The 22,623-nt window shown below is 40.2% G+C and overlaps 1 protein-coding gene across 2 annotated transcripts in view; it reads right to left on the bottom strand.

Annotated features, from left to right (window-relative positions):
- The window catches only part of tox3 (TOX high mobility group box family member 3), a 41,275-nt gene extending 19,277 nt beyond the window's left edge, over window positions 1-21,998 (bottom strand). For both annotated transcript variants that reach the window (XM_034874988.1, XM_034874996.1), the window contains exon 1: window positions 21,164-21,998. In XM_034874988.1, the coding sequence (XP_034730879.1) occupies window positions 21,164-21,265 (102 nt within the window). In that variant the 5' untranslated portion in view covers window positions 21,266-21,998. The remainder of the gene's footprint in view (window positions 1-21,163) is intronic.
- Between the last annotated feature and the right edge of the window lie 625 nt (window positions 21,999-22,623).

Below are 22,623 nucleotides of genomic sequence, written 5' to 3'. Positions count from 1 at the left end.
ATGAGAAGGGGAGCCACATGCTCTGCTAGCAGTTGCCGAAGCAGGTGGTTTGTGCTGTCTAGGCCTCTGGTGCCGACTTACCTGGAGCTGCCCCACTAAACTATATCTGACTGGAGCACCGGGGGTTTACATTTTTGCTCAAATGCACACACAAATGTATAAAGAGACACACACAGACACACCTCGAGTGAGAAACATCTGTCGATAGCTAGCACTCATTCACTTCCAGCTGTGTGTATCTTGGAGACATGACACGGCTGGGTTACGTCAGCCACTCGGCTGGTAATTAGCCTTATGCTGGGCTTATCTTGGAAGTGTCTTCTTTTAGATAACAAATTGAAGTCTCAGAGATATCCTTCTCTATTCAAGCACTAGGAACATTGTTGTGATTGTAGGGGGAGATAGGGCTCCGTGCAGTGCTGTCTGTTTCTTCTATCCCTGTGCCACTTTGGGTGTGAATATGATTTTTTAAGAGTAAGGGGACAACTGCACTTTTTGGCAAATAGTTGTCTGGTTCAGGAATACCCCAGTAGAATAAAGACAGATCAGAAATCTTAATGAAACTTTTAATATAGTTGCTTGTATACTTTCCTGCCTAAAACAAGCTGCAAAATGTTTCTGCGTTTGGAGTAGCTTTGTCTCAGGTCCCATGCACTTGGTCTGGGTTTCACTTCTTGCTCACACAGCTTTAGCTCAATTAGCTGCCAAGTTGAATCTCACTGGTTCATGACAATTATGCCATGTAAGCGTTTATAGGACTGCTTGATTACGGAAAAGATATCAATCTTGAAATCCAGATTATTTGACGGGGTTACACATTGTCTTTTGCAAGATGTTTATTATTCAAGTTAAAAAAAAAACAACGAAACAAATCAACAGTGAAATTAATAAATTGCCCTAAAACATACTTTCCCCTTAATCTGAGTTGGAAAATGGAATGTGCAAATTATAATTTTTCTGGATTACTCTGTTTTTGTGATTGTTAGAAGCCAAAATCGTAATTGCGGTTACAATTTCAATGAATTGTACAGCCCTAAGTGTTTATACATCAAGGAGTGATGTGTCATTAAAACAAACACAACAACTGAGGTACGGTTGAAATACATACTGTAAGCACAGACATTAATCAGATCATATTAGCTCCATTAGTGAGAGAAAACACAATCAAGTTAAGTCCAAGTGCTAATTAGTGGTGTGAAATTCTCTGGGCTCTGTCTCTGTGAGTCATGTTTTATTGTGTTTCCAGGGCCCTTAAGAGCAATTCCATATCTCCTCAGAGAACTGTGACTAACATCCCAAGAAATGTCCCCAGCCACCGGTATCAATCTTTACCATTAAAAACTGTACCATGTCGCAGCGCAGCCCGGACTGGAGGCCCCAGTGGACAACCAGAGCAGGGAGTGGAGATTATCATTGTTATTCCCTGATTCATTTTTGGGGGGAAAGCCATTTGCCGCTCATGTTCGCAGCAGTGACGATTGAGTCAAATGCCAGATGAAATTAAGTGTGATTGGAGGGACAACGCAGCAAAAATGGGTCAGCGCAGACAATGAAGGCTCTGTAATTAAAATGAAGTGACGAGTTAGACAAGAGCTGCCATGTGAGGGGCCAAACAACTGTGTGTGTACACACACAAGTATGTTGGACTCAAAGATGTAACATGTATGAAAAGTTGGGGAAATCTGGAATTACTTGACTTTTTGCTAAATAAATGCTTCTAAAGCATCAACTGGCCTTAAATATCTAGTAAAGCACAATGAGCACCACTCAGACAGATGCATTCAAGAAACCAGCATCTCATTTCTTTAAATTTTATAAAAGCAGTCATGTACTTCTAGAAGCAACCCAAAGGAAAGCTGTAGAAAAGAGTACTTTAAAGTAGCTGTGGGGTAGAAGGCTTTTATTAACAGAGGGAATTTACGGTTAAAGGTGCTCTGTAATATGAGTCGCACTAAGAGCCAGACATGGCTACATGGCAGAGCAAACACTGGGCACTCAGTGTTTTTATTTCTCCTTCTGCACCACCAGCACATTTCTTCAATAACTGTCTAACAGGAGAGAATTAAGAGCTTACATGGGCCCTGATCCTAGCGTGAAAAGGCTCCACTGTCTGCATCATCGCAGGCAGACAGAAAACCAGGCAACCTTGCAGTGAATGGGATGGATATGAATTTGTAGTTTTTTTTCCATAATTGCACAGTACCCCCTTTCTTTTTATTCTAAGTCAAGAGAATACTTTAAGTATATTCTTTGTGTCACTGTGAACGCTTCAGTCATTCATTATCAGACAAAGCAGTTACAATCAGATTCTAAACAACAAACATTTCTGACAGACACCAGAGTAAATTTGATGCTTGATTTCCATCCCCCCCCCCCCACATTTTAAATCCCAGTGCAGGAATATTTGTATGAAAGAAAGTCCAGGGGGAAATAAGGTGTTTTACAGCTATTATAGCTAACAAAATTATTTCAACCTCAGGGTGAACACAATATTGCAGCAACATGAACCCATCTCATCCCCAATATGATGGAGTAACCACACAGATCATATCAGTAAACATGAAATGGACAACCAAGATCCACAGAATACACGCCTGAAGAGCCTCTGATAGCACAGCTGCCATCTCCGCATGCATACAAATGGAAAATAAACATGCACTAGCACACACCTTTTCATCGGAACAATGAATACTGCTTTGTCAACGGTGTTTACATTGTAAAGAATGACTGGGAAAGACGCAAGATGACAAAACATTTTACCATAAACAATAATGTAAATTAGATAATTCTGCTTTTTCAAATCACCTCCAAAAAGAATGTTTCTTGGTTATAAAGTGCAATCAAAAAGCCACAATAGTGGTGCTGTCTGTCAGCAGGTAACTAAATTGGACACATTCTTCCTCCCCAGTGAAAACCACCAAACTAATTCAATCAAGAGCCCGGGCTTTTCCAGAAACATTTCAACTGCTGACAAGCAGTTTTACAGTTCAGCTTGAGCTCAGTAATCACAGCCTAGCATGTGTTCTCTGGAACATGACACTTGTGCTAATATGTTCTCCAGTGGTCTCCATAAAACACAGCAATAACACCACCGTTAAAACTCAACCTCCAATCCTGAGAAACACGCTGTAATTTGCTATGTATTATTTTATGCAATTTCCTAGCTCGGCCTACGACCAGCCAGGCCTCTCGTTCAGTGAAGGGGATTGCAGCACTGTTTCCTTTCTGGCAAAACCTGGTCAGACCCTGTTGTAGCCTCTGGAAAAGATATCTTCTGTTTCCCAAGGTCCTCCTCACCAAAAACATGCTCATTTACAACCCAATTCAGCATAAACACTTAATGCCGCTGTCTCTCTGGAGATCAGGCAGAGTCACACACAGCAGGCCGTCGCGCATGCAGCGTGGAGCCGACATCCGTACCTATATTTCCTCCTATGTGTGCAGCAGTTAATTTGTAAAGCGAATCCACAACACAGCATGTCCACGCAGTTGGCCACAACCTGTGGTCTGATCTGCAGGCTGTATCGATTGGTAATTCAGTTTAAAGCTAAAATCATTACTCCTCCAACCCAGCACTGTCTTCCACCGTTAACACTTCTAGTCCTCAACTACATAAAATAGAATGAAGGGGAGTTTCATTGTAAGCAAGTCACTCTTCCTCTGCCTCTCAGTGTGAGTACTATTGCACTAGTGCAGAGAACCAGCGGGAGAAAAGGTCTGGGCCTAGGTCTTATCCAAGATCTGAATCAAGCTGATGACAGTTTTGTTCAGGCTGTGTGCTGATTATCTCCTCTCTCACACCACACTGACCACTGTGGCCTGAACTAGTGTCATCACAGCTCCCTTTGCTTTAGTAAACATAGTCCTGGAGGAACAGTTTAAACCCATGGAGAGAGATTAAACCTGTCATAAAACACCATGTTTCCTGGTACGTGTTACAGGAATAAAGATAAATCGGCTCTAGGATGCTGATCAAAATTTGGACCTCTAAGTTGTGAAAGTTGTCATCACTAAGGTCTCTAAAATAATGTAAGCAAGACAGTATAGATGCTGGTTGTCATGAGCAAACACCAAAGCAGAGCCTCTGTTCTTTAAACATCTACTAGTCACAAGGCATGAAACTAAGTTTGCATATCCAAAAAAAAAGAAAAAAGTTTAGCTATCAAAATAAAAGGAAGAACTTAAAGCGATTTCACCGTGCAGCAAAAGTGTATCATACTATTTCCAAGCCACCCAGATGTTATGGCAGTGTTGAAAGACAGTAAAAGGCGAGCTATGGTTGGAGCGTTCAGTATAGTCCTCGGGGCTACATTTATATTCAGCACAGACGCAGTGTACAAGAGTGATTACATGGAAACTCAAACAGAACAGCGTGAATCAGCATTTGTAAGATCTTTGATTTTCTTTAAGTCTTCTTTTAGTATTTGAGATTGAGATCAAGTCATTTTGGGATCTTCATCTATATGTTGTAATTTAATACTAGTCTCCCAATTTAGAAGCACAATTACAGCCTTGCTAGCAGCTATGTGAGGCTTTGCTGTACTTGGGCACAGGCGTCTTTGAGCTAAATGCTAACCTTAGCATGTTAACATGCTCACTATAGAAACACACTGAGGTTTAGCAAGTAATGTTTGATCACGGATGCCTGTGAACAATTTCATGGCAATCCATCAAATAGTTATTGGGCATAGAGCTATTTTTGTATGGACAGAAGTGCTGGGCCGACACTGCCATCCCATTTTCTTAAAATGTTAACATCCTAGGCTTCTCTGTCATGAGGTTTTGTGCATAAATGTTGATTTTAAAGGGGAACTGTGCTGGTGTGTTTTAGCCTAATTTACCTTAACTAAACAGCTTCGGAGTCATTTGAATGATTCCATTACTTTTTTTTGTTGAATGGTGGTCATCTCGCTCTCCCTTAGCGCCTGTGAGCAGAAAAACCACCCATGCAACTTTCGGCCAGTCATATAGCTAGGAAAGCATTGTTGGAGGAACAGAGAAAGGAAAAATGGCAGACTGGCCGAGAGAGGAGTTAGACACAAGTAAAGATAGGAACTGCCAAATATCCATTCCGAAGCTATAAGGGGAGCTCTATAGAGAAACCTGCAAGCAAAAAGCGGGAAAAAAACAAGAAAACAGTGAAGAAATGACCATAACTGCATTGCGCCCCTTCAACACTTAAACACCTACTTTTTAAGCATGGCCACATCCAACACCGTGTTACACAATGGAACTAAAATAGACCAAGGTTTACCATAGCTATTTTCTCTAAGGCCTAGGACTTGCAAATGCTGCCAAAACAAAGATGGTCTTAGCATTTATCATAAACGATCCATAGTCTGAGCTCAGAAGTCTCAATAATATGCAGGTCAACATCCAACATCCAACATCTTCTAGCATTTGAGTCTGCTCTGTACTCTCTAGAGCAAATCCTAAAAGAAAGTGGAAGCTAAATGGGGTTCCATCTTTGATCTGGCGGGGTGCAATCCTTTTGGCCCACAGCCACAAAGGAGCTTAAGCAATGGAGAGGGCCTCAAAAACATGGTGTAGTTTTCTCACAATGGCTGCTGTTGCATGGACACACAGCTCTTGAGAAAGCAACATGAGAAAGGCTTGGCTTGGTGGTGTTGTCTTGCTTTTACTGCTAAGCCATGTCTCAAGGCTGTTTACTCTCAGCAGCTTTGAAGCAACTCCAACTCAAGATGGTATCAGAGGTGTGGATTTTAACCAAGCTTATTCTGCAATGCTTTCCATTCTTCACTAAAGAGCAAAAGGCTGCTGTGGGTTAAGGAAGCTAATAACAAAAAAATGACATGTGTACATGTCATACAAGAGAAAAGCAGCTTTCTGGTACTAGAAACAGGTTTGTTCTTGGTGGCGCAAATGCTGATGGTTGTGCTACTTCTCTTGGTTTGTCAGATGGCTAAGAGCTCTGGTACTTCAATTCACATAAAGCTCTATTGAAAGCTGCTGGGAGTTGAGTCCTCTCTTATTGCTCTAGCAGCACGGATGCATTTTTCTATTCCCTGTACTGCTGTTACTGGCTAATACACTTATTATAACCGGCTTTGGGAATGTGCACTGTCAAGAGCTTTTAGTGATGGTCTCAACACAATCCTCTATTTCTTATCTAGTGATGGCAGTAAAGGGAAATATTTAGGCTACAATGGCTAAGATAAGATGTTTATATCACAGTAATTAAGGCAACAATATCAAAATATTAAAAAGCTTAATGCATAGTATAAAATAATTTTGGACAACTTGGCCTAGTGACTAGCTTCGTTCTCTTTAACTTATTTCAAGTTCAATGATGTAATATTTATGATATCAACCCAATCTTTCTATGGGATTCGAAATACATTTCGGAAACCCTTAAAAAAATCCTTCAAAACTATACCGTAGCTATGTGTGCAGCCATCTGGATGTTTAAATCTAAAGTGCCTTTGTCTCCTCCAGTTTTGTGTTGATCAGAAAGTCCAATCCTACATTTTAAAACTCTCCTGTGTGTACAGTCACAAAACCTTTCAAGTCGGTGTGTCTTTTCTGATATTTGTACGGTAAACCTACAGTAAGCATAAACCAAACAGTTGTTCAATCTCTATAAATCGGAAAAACACAAACTGCTGAGCGGTGACTCATATATCAGTCTATTATATACTACAGGGCTGACTGTATTAAACAAATGGCTAGGCCTGCAGCTGGAAAAGAGAGGCAATATAGAGAGAGCAGAGGTTATTGTCTAATTTAAATCTTGGCTGCTTTCCCAGAGCTGTGCCACATTCCAATTTGTGGCTGTGTTGCTTGGCGCTACTGACAGAGGTCCGGCTGCAAACACTCTCGGGCTCCTCTCCAGAAATGTGTCTCCAAACTGACAATCAACAAGTTGGCAGAGATTAACAATTAATGATGGGGGCATATTAGGTGAAATAATGAAGATGCACACATAGATGTTGTGTTTGGTACGGTTTCTGCACGTGCATCTTCCCCATCCCCCTGTGGTTGGAATAATGTACCTATAATCATTACGACTTGATGTGCTACAACAAAGGCTCATAAAGAAAGCCAGTGCATTGCGCCTGTAAATGTCTTTGAGTTCCATAATGAAATAGCAGCTGGGAAAGACATCTGTGAACACATAGCAGTTACAGAATGGTTGAGCAGGCTCTTAAAAGCAATTAGCTATTTCATGCATTTTCTTCTTGGCATACTATTGTCCGTTCATCTGGTAGATTGACAGCTCACCAGGACATCATTAGCAAACCTGACGGCTGTTGAGTCGCAGACATTGTTTTTCTTGTGACAGCAACCATCAGGCTAAGTGCTTCACTAATGTTTTTAACAGTATTTAAACTCAAAATGTCACTTTAACATTTCCTACTTCAAAAGCAGTGTGAGGTTAGGATACCAGTTTTGAATAATTACAAACACTAAGCTTCAACTTTGATTCCATATTATTGCTCAGACATTTAAAGAGATTCTGAACAAAGACACACTACAGATCTTTTAGTCATAATGCAAAAATGATTCCTTTCCTCTATGTGAAATGACAGGTTGGAGATCAAAGGCACACAGGAACCTGGAGGTCGGCTCTGTATTGAAGCGGATATTTTTGGAAGGGAACGAGGCAAGTTAGCAAAGTGTTTTGTTCTGTATTTGAGCCTTGACCTCTATTTTAGGACCAAGACTTTCTTCACTAAAATAAATGACAGCATGGCACAGTCTGCTCTCCAATCACAATCCCACTCTCCTTCTCGTGCACATGTTCTCTCACCACTTTTCATTACTCTTCATTAGTCCCATGTTTGACCTGCTTCTCCATTCTCCAGTATATGTAGTCTGCAGAGAGCATCAGAACATGTGATATTGTAGTCTCTTAGCACCATGTTGTTTATATACAGAGGTGAGGAACAACATAATTTCCTTAACTTAACTTGTAACTAACAACCAAACATTTTGTGGTCTAAAATAAATATACAAGATACACGAGTTATCCAATGGGCCCTATCTTGCACCCAGAGCCAGACGCAAGTATCTTTGCTATTTTTAACCATTGCAGTCGTTAATTTGCCGTCCTGCGCCCACGTCGTTTGAATAGCAACTGCACCTGCACCCATCTTTGTGCCCATGGGTGTGCCGGTCTTACATGGAGGTGTGTTCAGGTGAATTCCTGGCATATTGCTATCTTGCGGCAGCAAAAAGTGATCGTGCCCTTGACCAACAAAAACCTGATCTAAAGTCAATAGCGCAGCACACACACACAAACACATGCAAAAGATTTAAAATATGACGGTGCAAATGTGCTAAGGTACAAACGCAGCTGGCTTTTGAAGGGAATGGGAGATGACACTCTGATATGTTGTTGTATGTTACGCTCAAAACACAACTATGAATTAATGGAGACACTAAGTACAACCCTTTTGAACCATGAGCCCGGCTCACTGACACTTTCCTTCACTGTCAAACTAGCAAAAAGTGGATTTGGACACAACTTAAATGCCCCCGCGCCAGGCACTTCACACTGTGCACTTAGATTGTTAAAAAAGGGCCCAATGAATCAACATGTAAACAAAGTTTATAATGACAAAAAGTGTGCTTTCAACAGGGGGGGCCATGCTGGAAATACCTGACTGCAGCTTTAACTCAAATTGAGAAACAGAATTCCCGCAATCCACTTGTCATCAGCTAATTCACCTGGAGCCAGAGGAGGGAGAGTCACTGGACACATGGTCAGAGTTAATCTCTTCATTCATCTTTTGCTAAAGAGATCGACACAATTAGCTTGCCACGTTGATTGACAGCCCTTGTGTTGGCTTTTCTACCTTGACTTTTTTCCCCTTCTTAAAATCGGGAGTTATGCAGTTTATGCTGGCTCCAGCGGAAGGCCTCTAGAATTTTTTAAAGGGAACTGTACAACAGTGAAATAATCATGATGTCTTTATTCAAATCTGTCAAGTCTGAAATATTCACCACTGCAATTTGCTGTGACTGATTAGCCAATGAAAGGGTTGCTTGGGGATAGCTCTCTAGAGTTCTGTAATTGAGCGAATTTGACTTGGAAAAGGTTTTTCCCACTGATAACTACACACGTTCTCTTTTTTAATGTACTTTTCTTTTTTTAGCATCCAAGAGCCAGTGCACGTCAGAATTATGTTGTTTGCAGAAACATATTTTTCATTTCTCTTTTTTTAATTGCTGTCACTAGAAAATGGGATTCCACATCGTGTTTGGTCTTTTTACCAAAGTGTCTCTGGTTTTAGCCCAGAGTCCAGTCAGTGTTAATGGCGTTTTACAGTAGCTTCAGCTGAGCTGGCGTGCGTAAACGTGATGTCATGAGAGCGACGTAACAGTTTATACTCCCGCGAGGTGGTAGCGACCCCAATTGCAGTCTTTTCCTGAACAGAGGTGGTGGTAATGAGCAAAGGTTACCAACATTGCTATTTCTACGTACTAAAAGAAAAAGAAAAAAAAGGTAAACAATGGCAAAACTGGCAGGAGCATTGCCGTCAATGCTTCTATTTGATTGGATGACCTACATCGTCGGATCAAGCCTTTCATTCACCATAAAATAACTCATTTTCACCCAGTTCAACAGAGAGACACGCAGTCACTCTGAGAGTCCTCGTTTAGGCTTCCTGTTTCCGCTTTGTCAAGTGCTGCTGATAGAGTGGTGCTGGCCCTTTGGACGTGCACTTAAAATCCTAGCGCGCCAGCAAGATCTACGTCATTATGACGTCACATTGGCACACGCACGCTTGGATGAGTCAACTGTAAAACAGATCTTCGTTGGCCTGGTCATTGCAGAAGTGTCAGATGTAGAAACTTTAATTTTAGGGACAGCAATGGCCACCGTTGTCCCTGACCTCCCACAATACACACAATTGATATAGTATACTTATCTATTTGGTTACACCATTTCAGTCATATTTTTCAAAGTAAGCCTCATTACAAATCAAAAGTTAAATCAAAGCAATTGAATGTATTGCTACACAATATTAATGTTAAGAAGACTTTTAAATGATATTACTAAGTTGGTTTGCTAGATTTATAACCCTTTCCTTCTGCTAATGTTACACCATTATTTTATCATTTTTACTAGATGCCACATTTGCAACTGTTTAACAAAAGTTACATAGGATCACTTTAAATAGCTTTAAAAAATGACTGCCATCCTTTCACAAGTCACCTCCAATATGTATTGATAAGTGATGACCTGTGACAGTTAAAAAAATTATAATTTATAAAAATATATATAATTATATTCTGTAGCTGGCACATACAAGAGCTTTAAAAAAGGGATGATTGATAGTGCACTGAAAAGGGTAAGCCGTTAAATACTGTCTAATAATAATGAGCTGTTTCATTATAATCCTGTTTTGGTAATTAAGAGATTAATATGTCAATGCTGGTTTTGGCAGGTTCTGATGCCAGGAAAGGCTATATTTACCCCAGTCCTTGTGCCACAATGCACTGAAAACAGCTTTCTTCCACATTAAATCTCATTTATATTGTTCAGGAAAAAAAGAGATGCGGTTATTCTTTTCTAAAAACACACCCCTAATGCTCTGGGGCATGATTTGTCATTGTTATTCAGAGCTCGCTCACCTAAAACATGATACTTTTGGATATTAATTAAGCACCAAGGTATGTCCAAAGGGGCTCTGGCTTAGCCAAGGAACATGTTATTGTTTCAGCTTGAAGCTTGCCTGTTATGAGAGACTGTGGTGATGAATAAAAAGAAACTGGGTTATGTTGTTGTTTGTTAATAGGTTCCTTTTAGGAATGTACTCATGTGAAAATATCAATACCCGTTAATAGTGAGGATTTACATAGAGCTGTCTTTTCATGTCATCTTCTCAGCTCACAACAATCAAAGATAAAACAGTGACTACAGTATGTTAGGAATTTATCATTATTAATAAATTAGGAACCCACTGTAAGCTGGGTACGGTTTGATACATGTTCAGCTAAATTTTATGACAAACCCTAACTAAACCAAGAACAGCTGATAGGATAATACCTCAGTGTGTTCAGCTACTAATAGGATCATAAATCACTTCATGCATTCACATGCAGCCCCCATACTAACCACCTCCATACAGCAGCAAAACAGCTCAAATCAGCAATTTGCTTAAAATACAGTACTATTTGCATAATAGTGGCTTTTCAATAGCAATTGTATTCAAACAATTTCCCGGCTATTAGATGTGTAATTATTAGCAAACATTGTGATACAATTCCTAAAGCAGAGGTGTACACATGTCTCAATTACAAAAATGCCTTCAGTCATCTAGGTATGATATTAACACACCCTTTTATTGTATTATTCTAAGTTTATATGATTTTGTAGTTGGACATACAATGGACAGAACAAAATAAAAAACAACATAAAAACATGTAAAACTACAGGTACTGTAATTATTTGTGCAGTAATCAGAAGCTAAATACAGTTCAGATACTTTAGATGAACATGATATTGGAGGAAATGTAGCTTATATGTACTATAGCATCCCAGATGTATTGTACTTATTAGCAAAAGCTAATATTGTGGTTTCTTTGTAAATAGATAATACTTATTCAGTAACCATATAACGTGGACAGCGGCCAGTTTTCAATATAAAACTTTAGAGTATTAGCAGGAGTATAATGCAGTCTAACCAGGTGTAAAATGTGCAGCTGTTTGTAATAAAAGGCCACATGCCCTGCAATAACAGATGACAAATACAAGTGATGTAATAATGTCCAGACAATCATCTTTTTAATGCAATTTGGTTAGAAAAGCACTATAGCTGTGGATTGTGAAATGGTGTTGAGTTTCTTCACTTATTATTTATTTAAGTTTTTCTGGATGAGTGTCAGCTGAATGACAATTCAATGTAAAAAGTGATGTAAGACTTCATCTTGGCCTTCTGTGCCACAGACAAATCAAAGCAGTAGCTGAAAACAAAAGAGAAGGGGGTTGGACACCTCAGTGACACAAGAACGGTTACAGAGAGACAGACCTTGTACATGGGCTGCTCTCCTAGATGAGTATCAGAAGGTAATGGAGTCTTGAAACTACAGGGGTGCTGCAGGATCGCTACGATTACCTAGTGGAACTGCTGAAGGTCACCACTGCTGAGCTGAGCAGCCACGGGCCCTCATAAAACCATGCAGCGTATCATTATTTTCAAAGTGTTTCATTATGGACGGTTAACCTTGGCTAACTCCGACCTCACACTTTAATCAGCTGCCTGTTATGCCTTTGAAACAGTGTAATCATTCAGCTTCTGTTCTTGTTTATCAGCGGGAGAGACACAAATGTTGTGGAGCAAAAAAGGGAGAAATCCCTTTCCCTAGGCTGTGCAAGTATTTGAAAAGTTACACCTGGAGTCAGAACCTCCAAAAGATGAGGAACTAGATCTGTTTCCTTGGGAAGAATGTCATTTGATAAGAATCGTCAGTGTCCGTCCAGGGAGGACCTTCATTTATTCTTTATTTTAGACCTTCATCTTGTTTCTACTTCTGCCATCCCGCACTGTGACCACATCTGAGAGTCCACCAGCCAGCAGAAACACACACATCACAATAAAGAAGGACATGCTGTAAATGAGCCTCTACTTCAACTCCCTAAAATATTTGAAGTCGCCTCAAGAATTTCATGAACCCCATTCATGATCACAATTGAGGTTTCAAAGACTGGACCTTTATTATATGGCTAGAGCTTTTACTGGGGTCATGTCCACTGTTCCTTTTGATCATGTAACTTTCTTCCCTACAGTCTCAGGTCGTGGCAACTAATTCCATTTGTATGGTTATGTTTGGGCAAGTCAAAGCACTTGGTTGAGGGTCAGGGAAAGATTATGATCTTAGATCAATATTGAAAAGGTCAGTGCTTCCAGTCTCATGCTTTAAGTCAGGTTTCCAGTCTGCACAGAGACAAAAGTTCTTTATAGTGAGACATTTTAAAATGGTTTGTAAAAAGAGTGGTAGCTGTTGAATAGCTTTAAATGAACTTGTTCTCTATGATGGATACAAAGACATTTCTGACAGTGTATAAGGAAGACAAAGGGCAAACATAGTCTTCTAAGAACAACAGTTTTATTCCCTTCCGGGACTTTACGGTATATCAAGACAATTATCCGTCAGTGCACTGTACAGTATTGACATCTTGATATAGTCATGTACATGCATCATGGCTAAAGACAAAAGTATATACATGCCAGAGAATATCAGTCTAATGCATATATATAAAATATCCAATCAAACGTTGGCAGGGTGAGATGGCAGTTCTCCAGTTCTAGGAGACTATTAAAGCTCATTTAGTAGGGGGGTGGGGGTGGAGTAGGTTTATAGGCTGTGGTATTATTGCCATGGTAGAGTAACTGCTGAGACAGACATTAACATTATCCAACTGCCTCAAATAGACTTTATGTTTGAGGAGTGTTCAACAATCACAGCTATCTAGAAGAAACTCACTGAATATACACATGAAAACAAAAGGAAACAAAACAGTGGCCGTAAGCAGCGAATACATCTGTCTATTTTTTTTAAAGTTAAGTTTTAAAGAGATGCTTACAGTTTTGTTCTGATAAAACAGGTTGCATTTAAAGTAAGTCGTTCTTGAAATCTGCATCAATTGGTTCCAGCATGCCATCTATTTTACCATCCAAATAAAACTTGTATTTACCCCCATTATTTAGGCGCTTTGTTCAACGGGTCTGAGGGATATTTGCACACCTGCTACTATTGTCAGTCCTTTAAGTGCAACCTGGTAACACGGTGCATTATGGGAATGTGTCACATAGGAGGGGGCAGGTGAAAAAGGGTGGATTAATCACACTGTGTAACATGTAATAATACAAACACCTGCAGCCCATTCCCCTCTAATGAGAAATATATTCACATTAAACCTGACGCATGAACAAATGCTGGAACAGTGACTTATATTTCTTTAAGCAGGCTGCTTTAGTTATATTAGTCACAGCCAAATCAGAGTATAGAGAGAAATCCTACAGACAGACAATATTTCTTCTTTGATTGACAGGACTAATATTTAACTTTTAAAAATGTTATATTCTGCATTTACCAAATTTGTTAGCTGACCTAAAAGCGAATAGTAGGAACAGCTGGACAAAAGAAGTGTAATATAGAGAGCAGCAATGAGTTTAACTAGTCCAGCCTAGCAAATATTATCCATAACTGTTTGAGACAGACATTTGTCATTGGCCTATGCTCCTTGAAAAGAGCTTAGGTAAAGAACTTAGGTCAAACAAGTTAAAAGCAAAGGAATTCAGCTGAATCTTTTGATACAGTCTGTGAGCCCATTAAGAGAATTGGACATTAGATCTATGAAACAGGGAATGGCTGCCTCTCTGGAAAGCTTTAAAAATGAATGTGTCTAAACAGCAAGCCGAACCACTAAAGGGACACAACACTTATTGAATCAGCCAACCAGAAGTGATTGACTGGTATTTTAAAAAAATGCTCAATTCATGGTAGAAGCACTTTTCTGGGGTTCAAGGAGTTCTCCCTTTCTTTTTAATAAGTCAGCAAGGTTGAGATCGTCAATGTATGTACATAGTAATGCAGTGAGCCAAAACCAGATTTAAAAGAGTGTATCATGGTGTAAAAATATATCTTGTAGGGGACTGCTTTGATTTAAAGAGGCACAGTTTTCACACAAATATGCCTATTTCAAACTCCTAAAGGAGGTTAATTTTACCTTCGACCTTACAAGACAAACTAAAACCAACAGTAGATTTACTATATTCCGTGTCAATACAGTATATACAATTTAGTCAAACTTGAAGTGTTTTTTGTACTTGAGTCAAGTGGTATCTTAGTCTTATCTTAAGATCATCCACACATAAACCAACCTTAAAAGAGATATTTCACCATTGGAAAGGTGAATATATCTTTAAATTGGGTCACTTAGAAATGTGAAATGTGTCAACCATATACAGTACATATATAGTGCTTGGAGTGATGTAAACACAGAGTCTAAACACAGTTGTGAATTTGCGTGGAAACCACAAGCGGTTAACATTAGTTGGATAAAAAGCACCCTTTTTCTGCACCAGTCCGCGGCCGTGTTAACTCAGCCCCCCTTCCTCGAGTCTTACCCAACAGAGCAGCATCTGCTCGGGAGGCTAGCAGGCCTGGTAGCTAGATAGCGGACTGTTGTTCAGCCATGTTTCCACAAAAGCAAAAACACCGTTGTCTCTGGCGTTTCTGCTTTCATGCAAACCTCTGTCGATGTCCCCTCACCCGGCTAGCGGCATCGGGCAACACCGCTGGCTGAGGTGCTGGTCTTCGTAGCAGGAGAAGCTTGTGTAGCGTGTTGAGTATTCTGTCTGTAATAAAGTTCCCTGTTTATTCTCCAATCTCTACCTATGTATCCCGGTGGTGCACATGTGCGGTAGTTTGAATGCACATAATTGTTGCAAAGGTTAGCTGCTGAAAAAAGAGAGCTGTAGTTTAGCTCCAAGTTTACTGACACCCGACTCACTTTGGCTCACTTAGGCTCCCTCAGGGTGAAAAACTAAAAAACAATGTGCCTCTCCTGTGGATTCATCCACTTTGTATCACTGAAATAGACAGGCAGCTACAAATAGTTAAGACTTTTACTGCCAGTGGTAATCCTAAAGGAAAAACATAAAATGATAATGCACGTGACTGGCCTACTGTGTGAAGATATTCACCATTGAAGCATGTTTTTTTGATTGGTTTTTCACTGGAGTTCCAATTGGTCCCTGGTTATAAGATCACAACCTGAGGCCAACTCACTACAGCGAGATGTTCTTTGTCTACAAGAGTGTGAGGTCTGCCTAAATGAGCCCCGAGTAATGTACATGGGGATGTAATAAAGTGGATTTATAAGCAGTGATGGCAGGATTAGAGAAGGTCTTTACGAGTGTTGATCTGGGTAATGGTCTATGTCTGTCTAAGATTTCAGAGCCCCTCATATCCACCTCATAAACAAAGCAGGCAACCTGGTCCTATGTTCCTACAGGTTCAGACTGTTGGTTCAGACCAGACTCTACTGGTAAAACAAGTTGAAATGAAACTCAGTGGGACTTAGTTTGTGTGTGCGTGTGTGTGTGTGTGTGTGTGCCATTACGTCCTCATCTCAATGTGGTCAACAAAATAAAGAGAGAGTGACAGCTGTGATAATGTCGTGCCACAAGAATCAGAAACTATTAGGGTCATAGTTTAATACAAGGCTGCTATAGAAATGAACCATGTGAACCCCTTAAAAGTCCAATTTTTTTAAGCATTAGTTTCCACCAATACAGTTTGTCTTTATTGATACCTCATCAGTGGATGCTATCATCCGCTTTGTTCAATGTTAAGATATTGTGCAGAAATTGGGGAGCTGTACATTAACTAAATGTTAACATCTGCCCTGTGGAGATATGTGTAGTGCAGATAGTCAGACAGAGCACTCATTCTTGGAGGCAGGAACTCCAAGTAGACTGTGTCTTCAAGCAGGCAGACTAAAAATAACAGTGTCTATTCTCAGTGGGGAAATTAGGTGTTTAATAAATCTGTTGAACTACATCTCCTGACAAGCTACAATTAAAAGACTCAGCAAAAAAACATCAGCTATTCACTTCGGTGACTTTTAAACATTTAACATGTACCTTGAAGTCCTATCCATCAACTGCTGAGTTTGACAAAACAGACAGCCTCTGAGGTTACACCCCTTAAAAACACACACACACACACACACACACACACACACACACACACACACACACACACACACACACACACACACACACACACACACACACACACACACACACACACACACACACACACACACACACACACACACACACACACACACACACACACACACACACACACACACACACTTAAAGCTGTGTTTGGATATGTTTAGAATGTGTGTGATGAAATGGCACCAGCTGTGTACACTGGAGAGATGCACAAGGCCTCCCTGGCAGAGTGTTAACTCCTTCCCTCCCGATGAAGCAGAAAAGACAGACAAAAGAGTCCTGGCCCACCATGGTTTGGACACAATAAGAGGTTATTGCCCAGGGGATTGTTGCTGTGGAAGTACATTACTTAAGGTCCTTCCCTCAGTTCTTTAAATCTTTGATGTTTTTAGTTTCCCTACATATGCACCGGTGAAACATGAGCAGGCTTCTGTTTCACCTGTTTTGCATTACTCAATAAAATCCTCTGATAAGTTGTCCAGTTTAAAAAAGTATGACAAATGGGCTAAACTATGCAGTACAGCAGTAGAGGATTTGGCTTAATATAAAGTGCTTGAAGTTGCAATCATCAACATTTAGACCTGGTTGATTTGGCAACAAGCGTAGTGACTGTGGTAAAAGCAAGTGTGGTTTAATACAAAACCAAACACACCTTGAGCAGCTACTTTGTCAGAATTAACCCAGGGGAGCAACTGGTGCCTTTGTTTACAACGCAACCAACTAAACTATTAAAAGTTGTTATTATAAAGGAGTCAATACTGATTACAACCCCAACGTGATTGCTTGCTGAACATGGCACGAGTAGTTTTCAACAAAAGCACGGCACAGCAAAGTTGGTTACCTTGCTGAGGAGTTGCTGATGTGCAGCCTTTTGTTTGCAGCTTGCTGAAAATATATAAGTATGTATCAGGGTTCTTTAATACGTTGATCAGAACCTTAACAATAACTCGTCCTTTACTAACAAATGTTGTATGTCCCCTTACAGAGCTTTACATGAACAGTCACACACTAGGATTTCAGTTGGCACCTTTGCATTTACAATGTGCTATATTTGCCAATTGTCTACTTACCGCAATAGTGTCATTAAAACATTGATGTAATTCAAAGAAATATGATTTCTCAGTGGTGCTGGTATTCGGTTTGCAAATAAACCTCAAGTGTTAGCACCAGTGCAGGTGAAGAGTTGGTGTCAACATCTGTTGGTAATTTTAGTCTCTCTGCGCCTGGAGGTAATGAAAGCCCACAATAAATGGTTACTGTATCTGAAACATTATTAAACCTTAAAAGAAAAAAATTAGACCAGATGGTCATAAATATGAGAATAACACTGAGTCTCTTTCATGAAACCATTAAAGTCAATCACATTTGACTTTTACAAAATACCAAAACCAGTTAAATCCAACCTGCTCCTTGTCTTTGGTTGACGCTGTGCATGACTGAGGAGTTTGCCCAGAACAACCACATAACTTCAACTGTCTCGCGTCACTCGCATCACCAAAAACATAAATTGGACAAAAGAGCACTAGATGTCGATGCATTCATTTGATGTTTTCATTTCTTTTCTCTTACACATTTTACTGACTACAACCAGGTGTTCTTAAACGAGCCAGTAAATCCAAGAGTCATAATTACAGGTACATTAAAAACCATGCAACTTGAAGTATTAACCAAATTAGTTAAAGTAGGGGTCTTAAGCGTAGCTGATGGGGCTCAAGCTTAAGTAAAGCTGCTTTAAGAGCAGCAGACAGAGCTGCAAAGATTAATCGATTAGTTGGCAACTTTTAAATAAACTATTTTGATAATCGAATAGTTGGTTTGAGTAATTCTTTTAAGACAAAAGTTTAAAAAAAATTTTTTTATTCCAGCTTGTTAAATGTGAATAGGTTCTAGTTTCTTCTCTGCTCTGTGACAGTGAACTGATTATCTTTGAGTTGTGGCCAAAACAAGACATTTAAGGATGTCATCTTGGGCGTTTGGGAAACACAGATCCACATTTTTCACCATTTTCTGACATTTTATAGACCAACTAACTAATCGATTAATCGAGAAAACATCAACAGATTAATCAACTATGAAAATAATTGTCAGTTGCGGTCCTAAAGGAGACCCTGCAGTGACAGCCCTGTCCCCCACCTGAAAACTCTTTGTTTAATGTTATAAACTCATAGTAATGTACTTTACAATTGCTGTAAGGAGACTTTTGTGTTTATTTCTGCCCGATTAAAGCAAGTGATTTTTTTTAATTAATTTTAACAGTATTATTCAGCTGTGTGAAGTTGTGGCATGTTTCTTTCCAGCACTGCTGTTTCTCCTTCATCTCCGTGCCAAAAGAAACAGGCAGCTTCATTAGTCATGACTGCAGCACCTAATTAAGTTTGTGCCACTCGTTTGGATTTTTTTGTAAATTTAAAAGAATCTCTGATGTCTCAAAGTGCCTCTGGGCCCTTCTGTCTGCGTTGTCATTAAAATTAAATATGTCCTGTGCCAGCAATTTGAGAGGCTATGGTTTCAAATCAAAACTGTGAATCTGGAGGAAGTTTTGCTGTTTGCAGAAGGGGCCGCTACTGCTTTATAATAGATTCAAGATTTAATGTCTTACTAGTTCTGTGGGACTTAACAAAAATGAACAACATCTTATGGATGACTAATCGCTCTGCATTGTGCTACCTTTCAGTGAGCTGATTCAAATAAACTGTTGGCTTATTTGGAAGATGCATGCAAAAGAGTGTTTGCCATGTAAAGGCATTGTAATTAGCATAAAAAGCATGCTTTGTACTCTGCCTCTCTCTCTCTCTCTCTATCTCTCTCTCCTGCATAACTGGTGGAGATACTACCTTCTCACCACCCTCCTCGCTCTCTCCTTTTGCATTGTGGCCAATTACTGTTACAGATGGAAAATTTCCCTTGACCTGGGGAATTTATGAGCAGGAATAAAATCGCACTCCGTCTCTTACACCAATTCAAAGCAATCTAGTTAAAATGTGTCAAGGCTGATGAAGACATGATGAAATTGGGCACAAATGACAACTTGGCCACATGACAAAGAGCTGATGAAACAGTGAGACAAACCTAGTAACTGTTTTGAGCAGCATCAGATTGCAAGGGCAAACAGCACTATAGGGCTGAATAATTTGAAAGGGGGTGGTGGTGTGTGTGTGTGTGTGTGTGTGTGTGTGTGTGTGTGTGTGTGTGTGTGTGTGTGTGTGTGACAGAGAAAGATGGAGGATGTAGGCAATACCATTGTTTAAACTTTGTAAAAACAGCACACTGCGGTTGTGTTATTAGTCTATCATAGTGATGTTCCTTCTTGCAGTGGTACAAGGGAGTCACACTCCTGATAGATTATGGGCCACATAGTTCAAGTGTTACCTCACTGACAAAATATCACAAACTATTATCTGTGTTTTAACATAACCTCTGCCTCATGTTAAGAGTGTTAATGCACGTGTCATACCTCAGCCATGGTCTTATTCACAGCTTACAAACAAGGCTGCTTGTATACAGATGGTAGGAAAGTGAATACACCGACTTGTGAAACAATGCTTACAAGACGATAGGCTGTTTAACCTAGAAGCAAGTTGATAAAACTGTGTTGTACATGTGTCTGCCTCTCTGGGTATGACAGTCAGGGGTTTACTGATGCCATGTTTGAGATAAGTGCTCTACAGCGCAATGGTGACAATGAATGCATTCATTCTGAACAGATAACATGTGTGCTGTCTATATCTCTTTCTGTATGGTTGTGTTTCTATGCAGAGCTGTAAAGTTAATTTCCAGGACTATCTCCAAGAGCTGTTAACAGCAACCCTGATGTGCTGAAGCTAGTTATATAAAAGGTCTAATGATTGGGAAATGAGAAATAGAGTAACTCACAAGAAATTGTCAAACAATGTGTTTGTAAAACATTTTTAACTGCTTTATGTGGGTGTTGTAACATGATCACAGCCCAGTAGAGCATTTTATTTGACACTTGATACTCTGTGTAATACTTTCATCACATTCTAACGTGTCACTGATGTTTAGGAACATGTAACTGTATAGCCAACAGCGCCCATGACTGTGGATCACATCACTCTGGTGAGTTTAGCAGTGCAGTGTGGCCGGTCTGAGCTGGACAAAAGTGCCACTGTTCCACTACACTTGTCTTGTGCTCTCATTTGCATTATTAATGCGCACCAGCAAAGTTTGTGGCAGGAGAGGGCAGTGTTAATTAAGCAACTCGGGAAAGACAGTCATCATTAGCGGCTAAAGACAGAGGGAAACAAGTGGAAGCAACTCATTAGACAATTAAAATCGTTGGTTTTGATTCAACTTCATTTCAGATAGATTTTCATTCATCAGGACTGGAGCAGCACGGAGTTCCGTCGCCCTCATGGTTCCAGCACTGGTGGTCACACACGCACAACACTAGACTACAGCACAAAACAAGAGGGCTTTCTCACCTTATTGAAGTTGTAGTAGCCCAAACAGTGGGCAAAATCCAGGTTTGGTGGTTCTCCTGGAATAGAATTCCCACCAGCAGTCGGATAAAATCTTACATCCATGATGTGTGAGGGAGCCGCGCAGCTGTAGCTGTAGCCTACTCTACACGGAGATCAATTTGTTTCTGCCGTTTACAATCCCAGCGTACAGAGAGAGACGGAGAAAGAGAGGCGGTAAAACTGACCCAAGCTTTGTAGGGGTGAAAGAGACACTGCGTTGGGGTGTGTGGGGGGGGAGGCTCTGGTAAAGTTCCGATATTCCTCCTCTACACCTGGTTCAGCCGCTTCATCTCTGAGGAAGCCCACATGAATGTTGGACTGAGCCGAATAGGCTGTCCGTCAAGCAGCAGTAGACGCTGTGTGCCCATGCATTTACACACAGCTGCTCCTGTATACAAAGAAGCCACGAGACCGGCGACTGAGCGTGTGGGTCCACCTCCTTTTCCTCCCCCCTTCAGACGCAGGGACAAAAAATGAAAACTGTAACAAAGTGGTAATGATAACCACGAAGTAAGCCCGCACGTCAAAACTCTACAATACTCAGAGTGTGTCCGTGTCCTCCGCTGTGTCTCTCAGAAGTTTTTTCCTCCAACTTAGAAAACTAGTTGGTGAAGCAGTTGGAGTAAGCTAGCAGGCTAAGCGAGCCCATCTACTAAGTACAGCAATTGGAGGGTTTGTAAAACAAGAAAAAAACAACACTCCACAGATGGTGCAATTAGTGGATATGATGTAGTGCACTGAGTGTTCGAGATCAGCCCTCGGCTCGGACTCTCGTAGTGATGAACAAGGCAAAATGTGTGAAGACGGCAGCCACTCCCCAAACACAGTAAGCCACTCCCATGAAAACACTGCATGTAAGTCCATGTGACATATTAGCGTATGCTAATTACAATTACACTAGGATTTCTTTTGCATGTTATGTGAATTTTATTCTTTTAATCCATATTACCACATCATTCTTTTCTGTGTTTTGTCTGAGCACTAATTTTTAAAGTGCCCTTTTTATGTTCATTTTCAGGGTTCATAATTGTATTTTGAGGTAGTACCAGAATAGGTTTACATGGTTTCATTTTAAAAAAAACACCATATTTTTGTTGTACTTCACATTGCTGCAGATCCTGTTTTCACCCTGTGTGTTTAGGTCCCTGTTTTAGCTACAGAGTGAGACATCTAACTTGTTTTAGCTAAAGAGTGAGACCTCTCACTTCAATACAATCATTGTTGGGAGTCGCACATGCACAGTAGCTAGGTAAGATCACATCAGCTAACCAACTAACTCTTTCTCCAACTTTGGTCAGTTCAATGCAGGATTAGCTGAGAGACTTCTTCTAAACGAGGGCACACTTGTGGAATACCTGCAGAACAGGGACATGCAAGTGGTTCTTTTGTAGATTATGGTGAACTAGTGTGTGTTGTAACAG

This window comes from Etheostoma cragini, chromosome 1 (genome assembly GCF_013103735.1).
Source record: "Etheostoma cragini isolate CJK2018 chromosome 1, CSU_Ecrag_1.0, whole genome shotgun sequence".
Classification (NCBI taxonomy): domain Eukaryota; kingdom Metazoa; phylum Chordata; class Actinopteri; order Perciformes; family Percidae; genus Etheostoma; species Etheostoma cragini.
The sequence above is the reverse complement of the archived record's forward strand: the minus strand, read 5'-3'. Positions and strand labels throughout refer to the sequence as shown.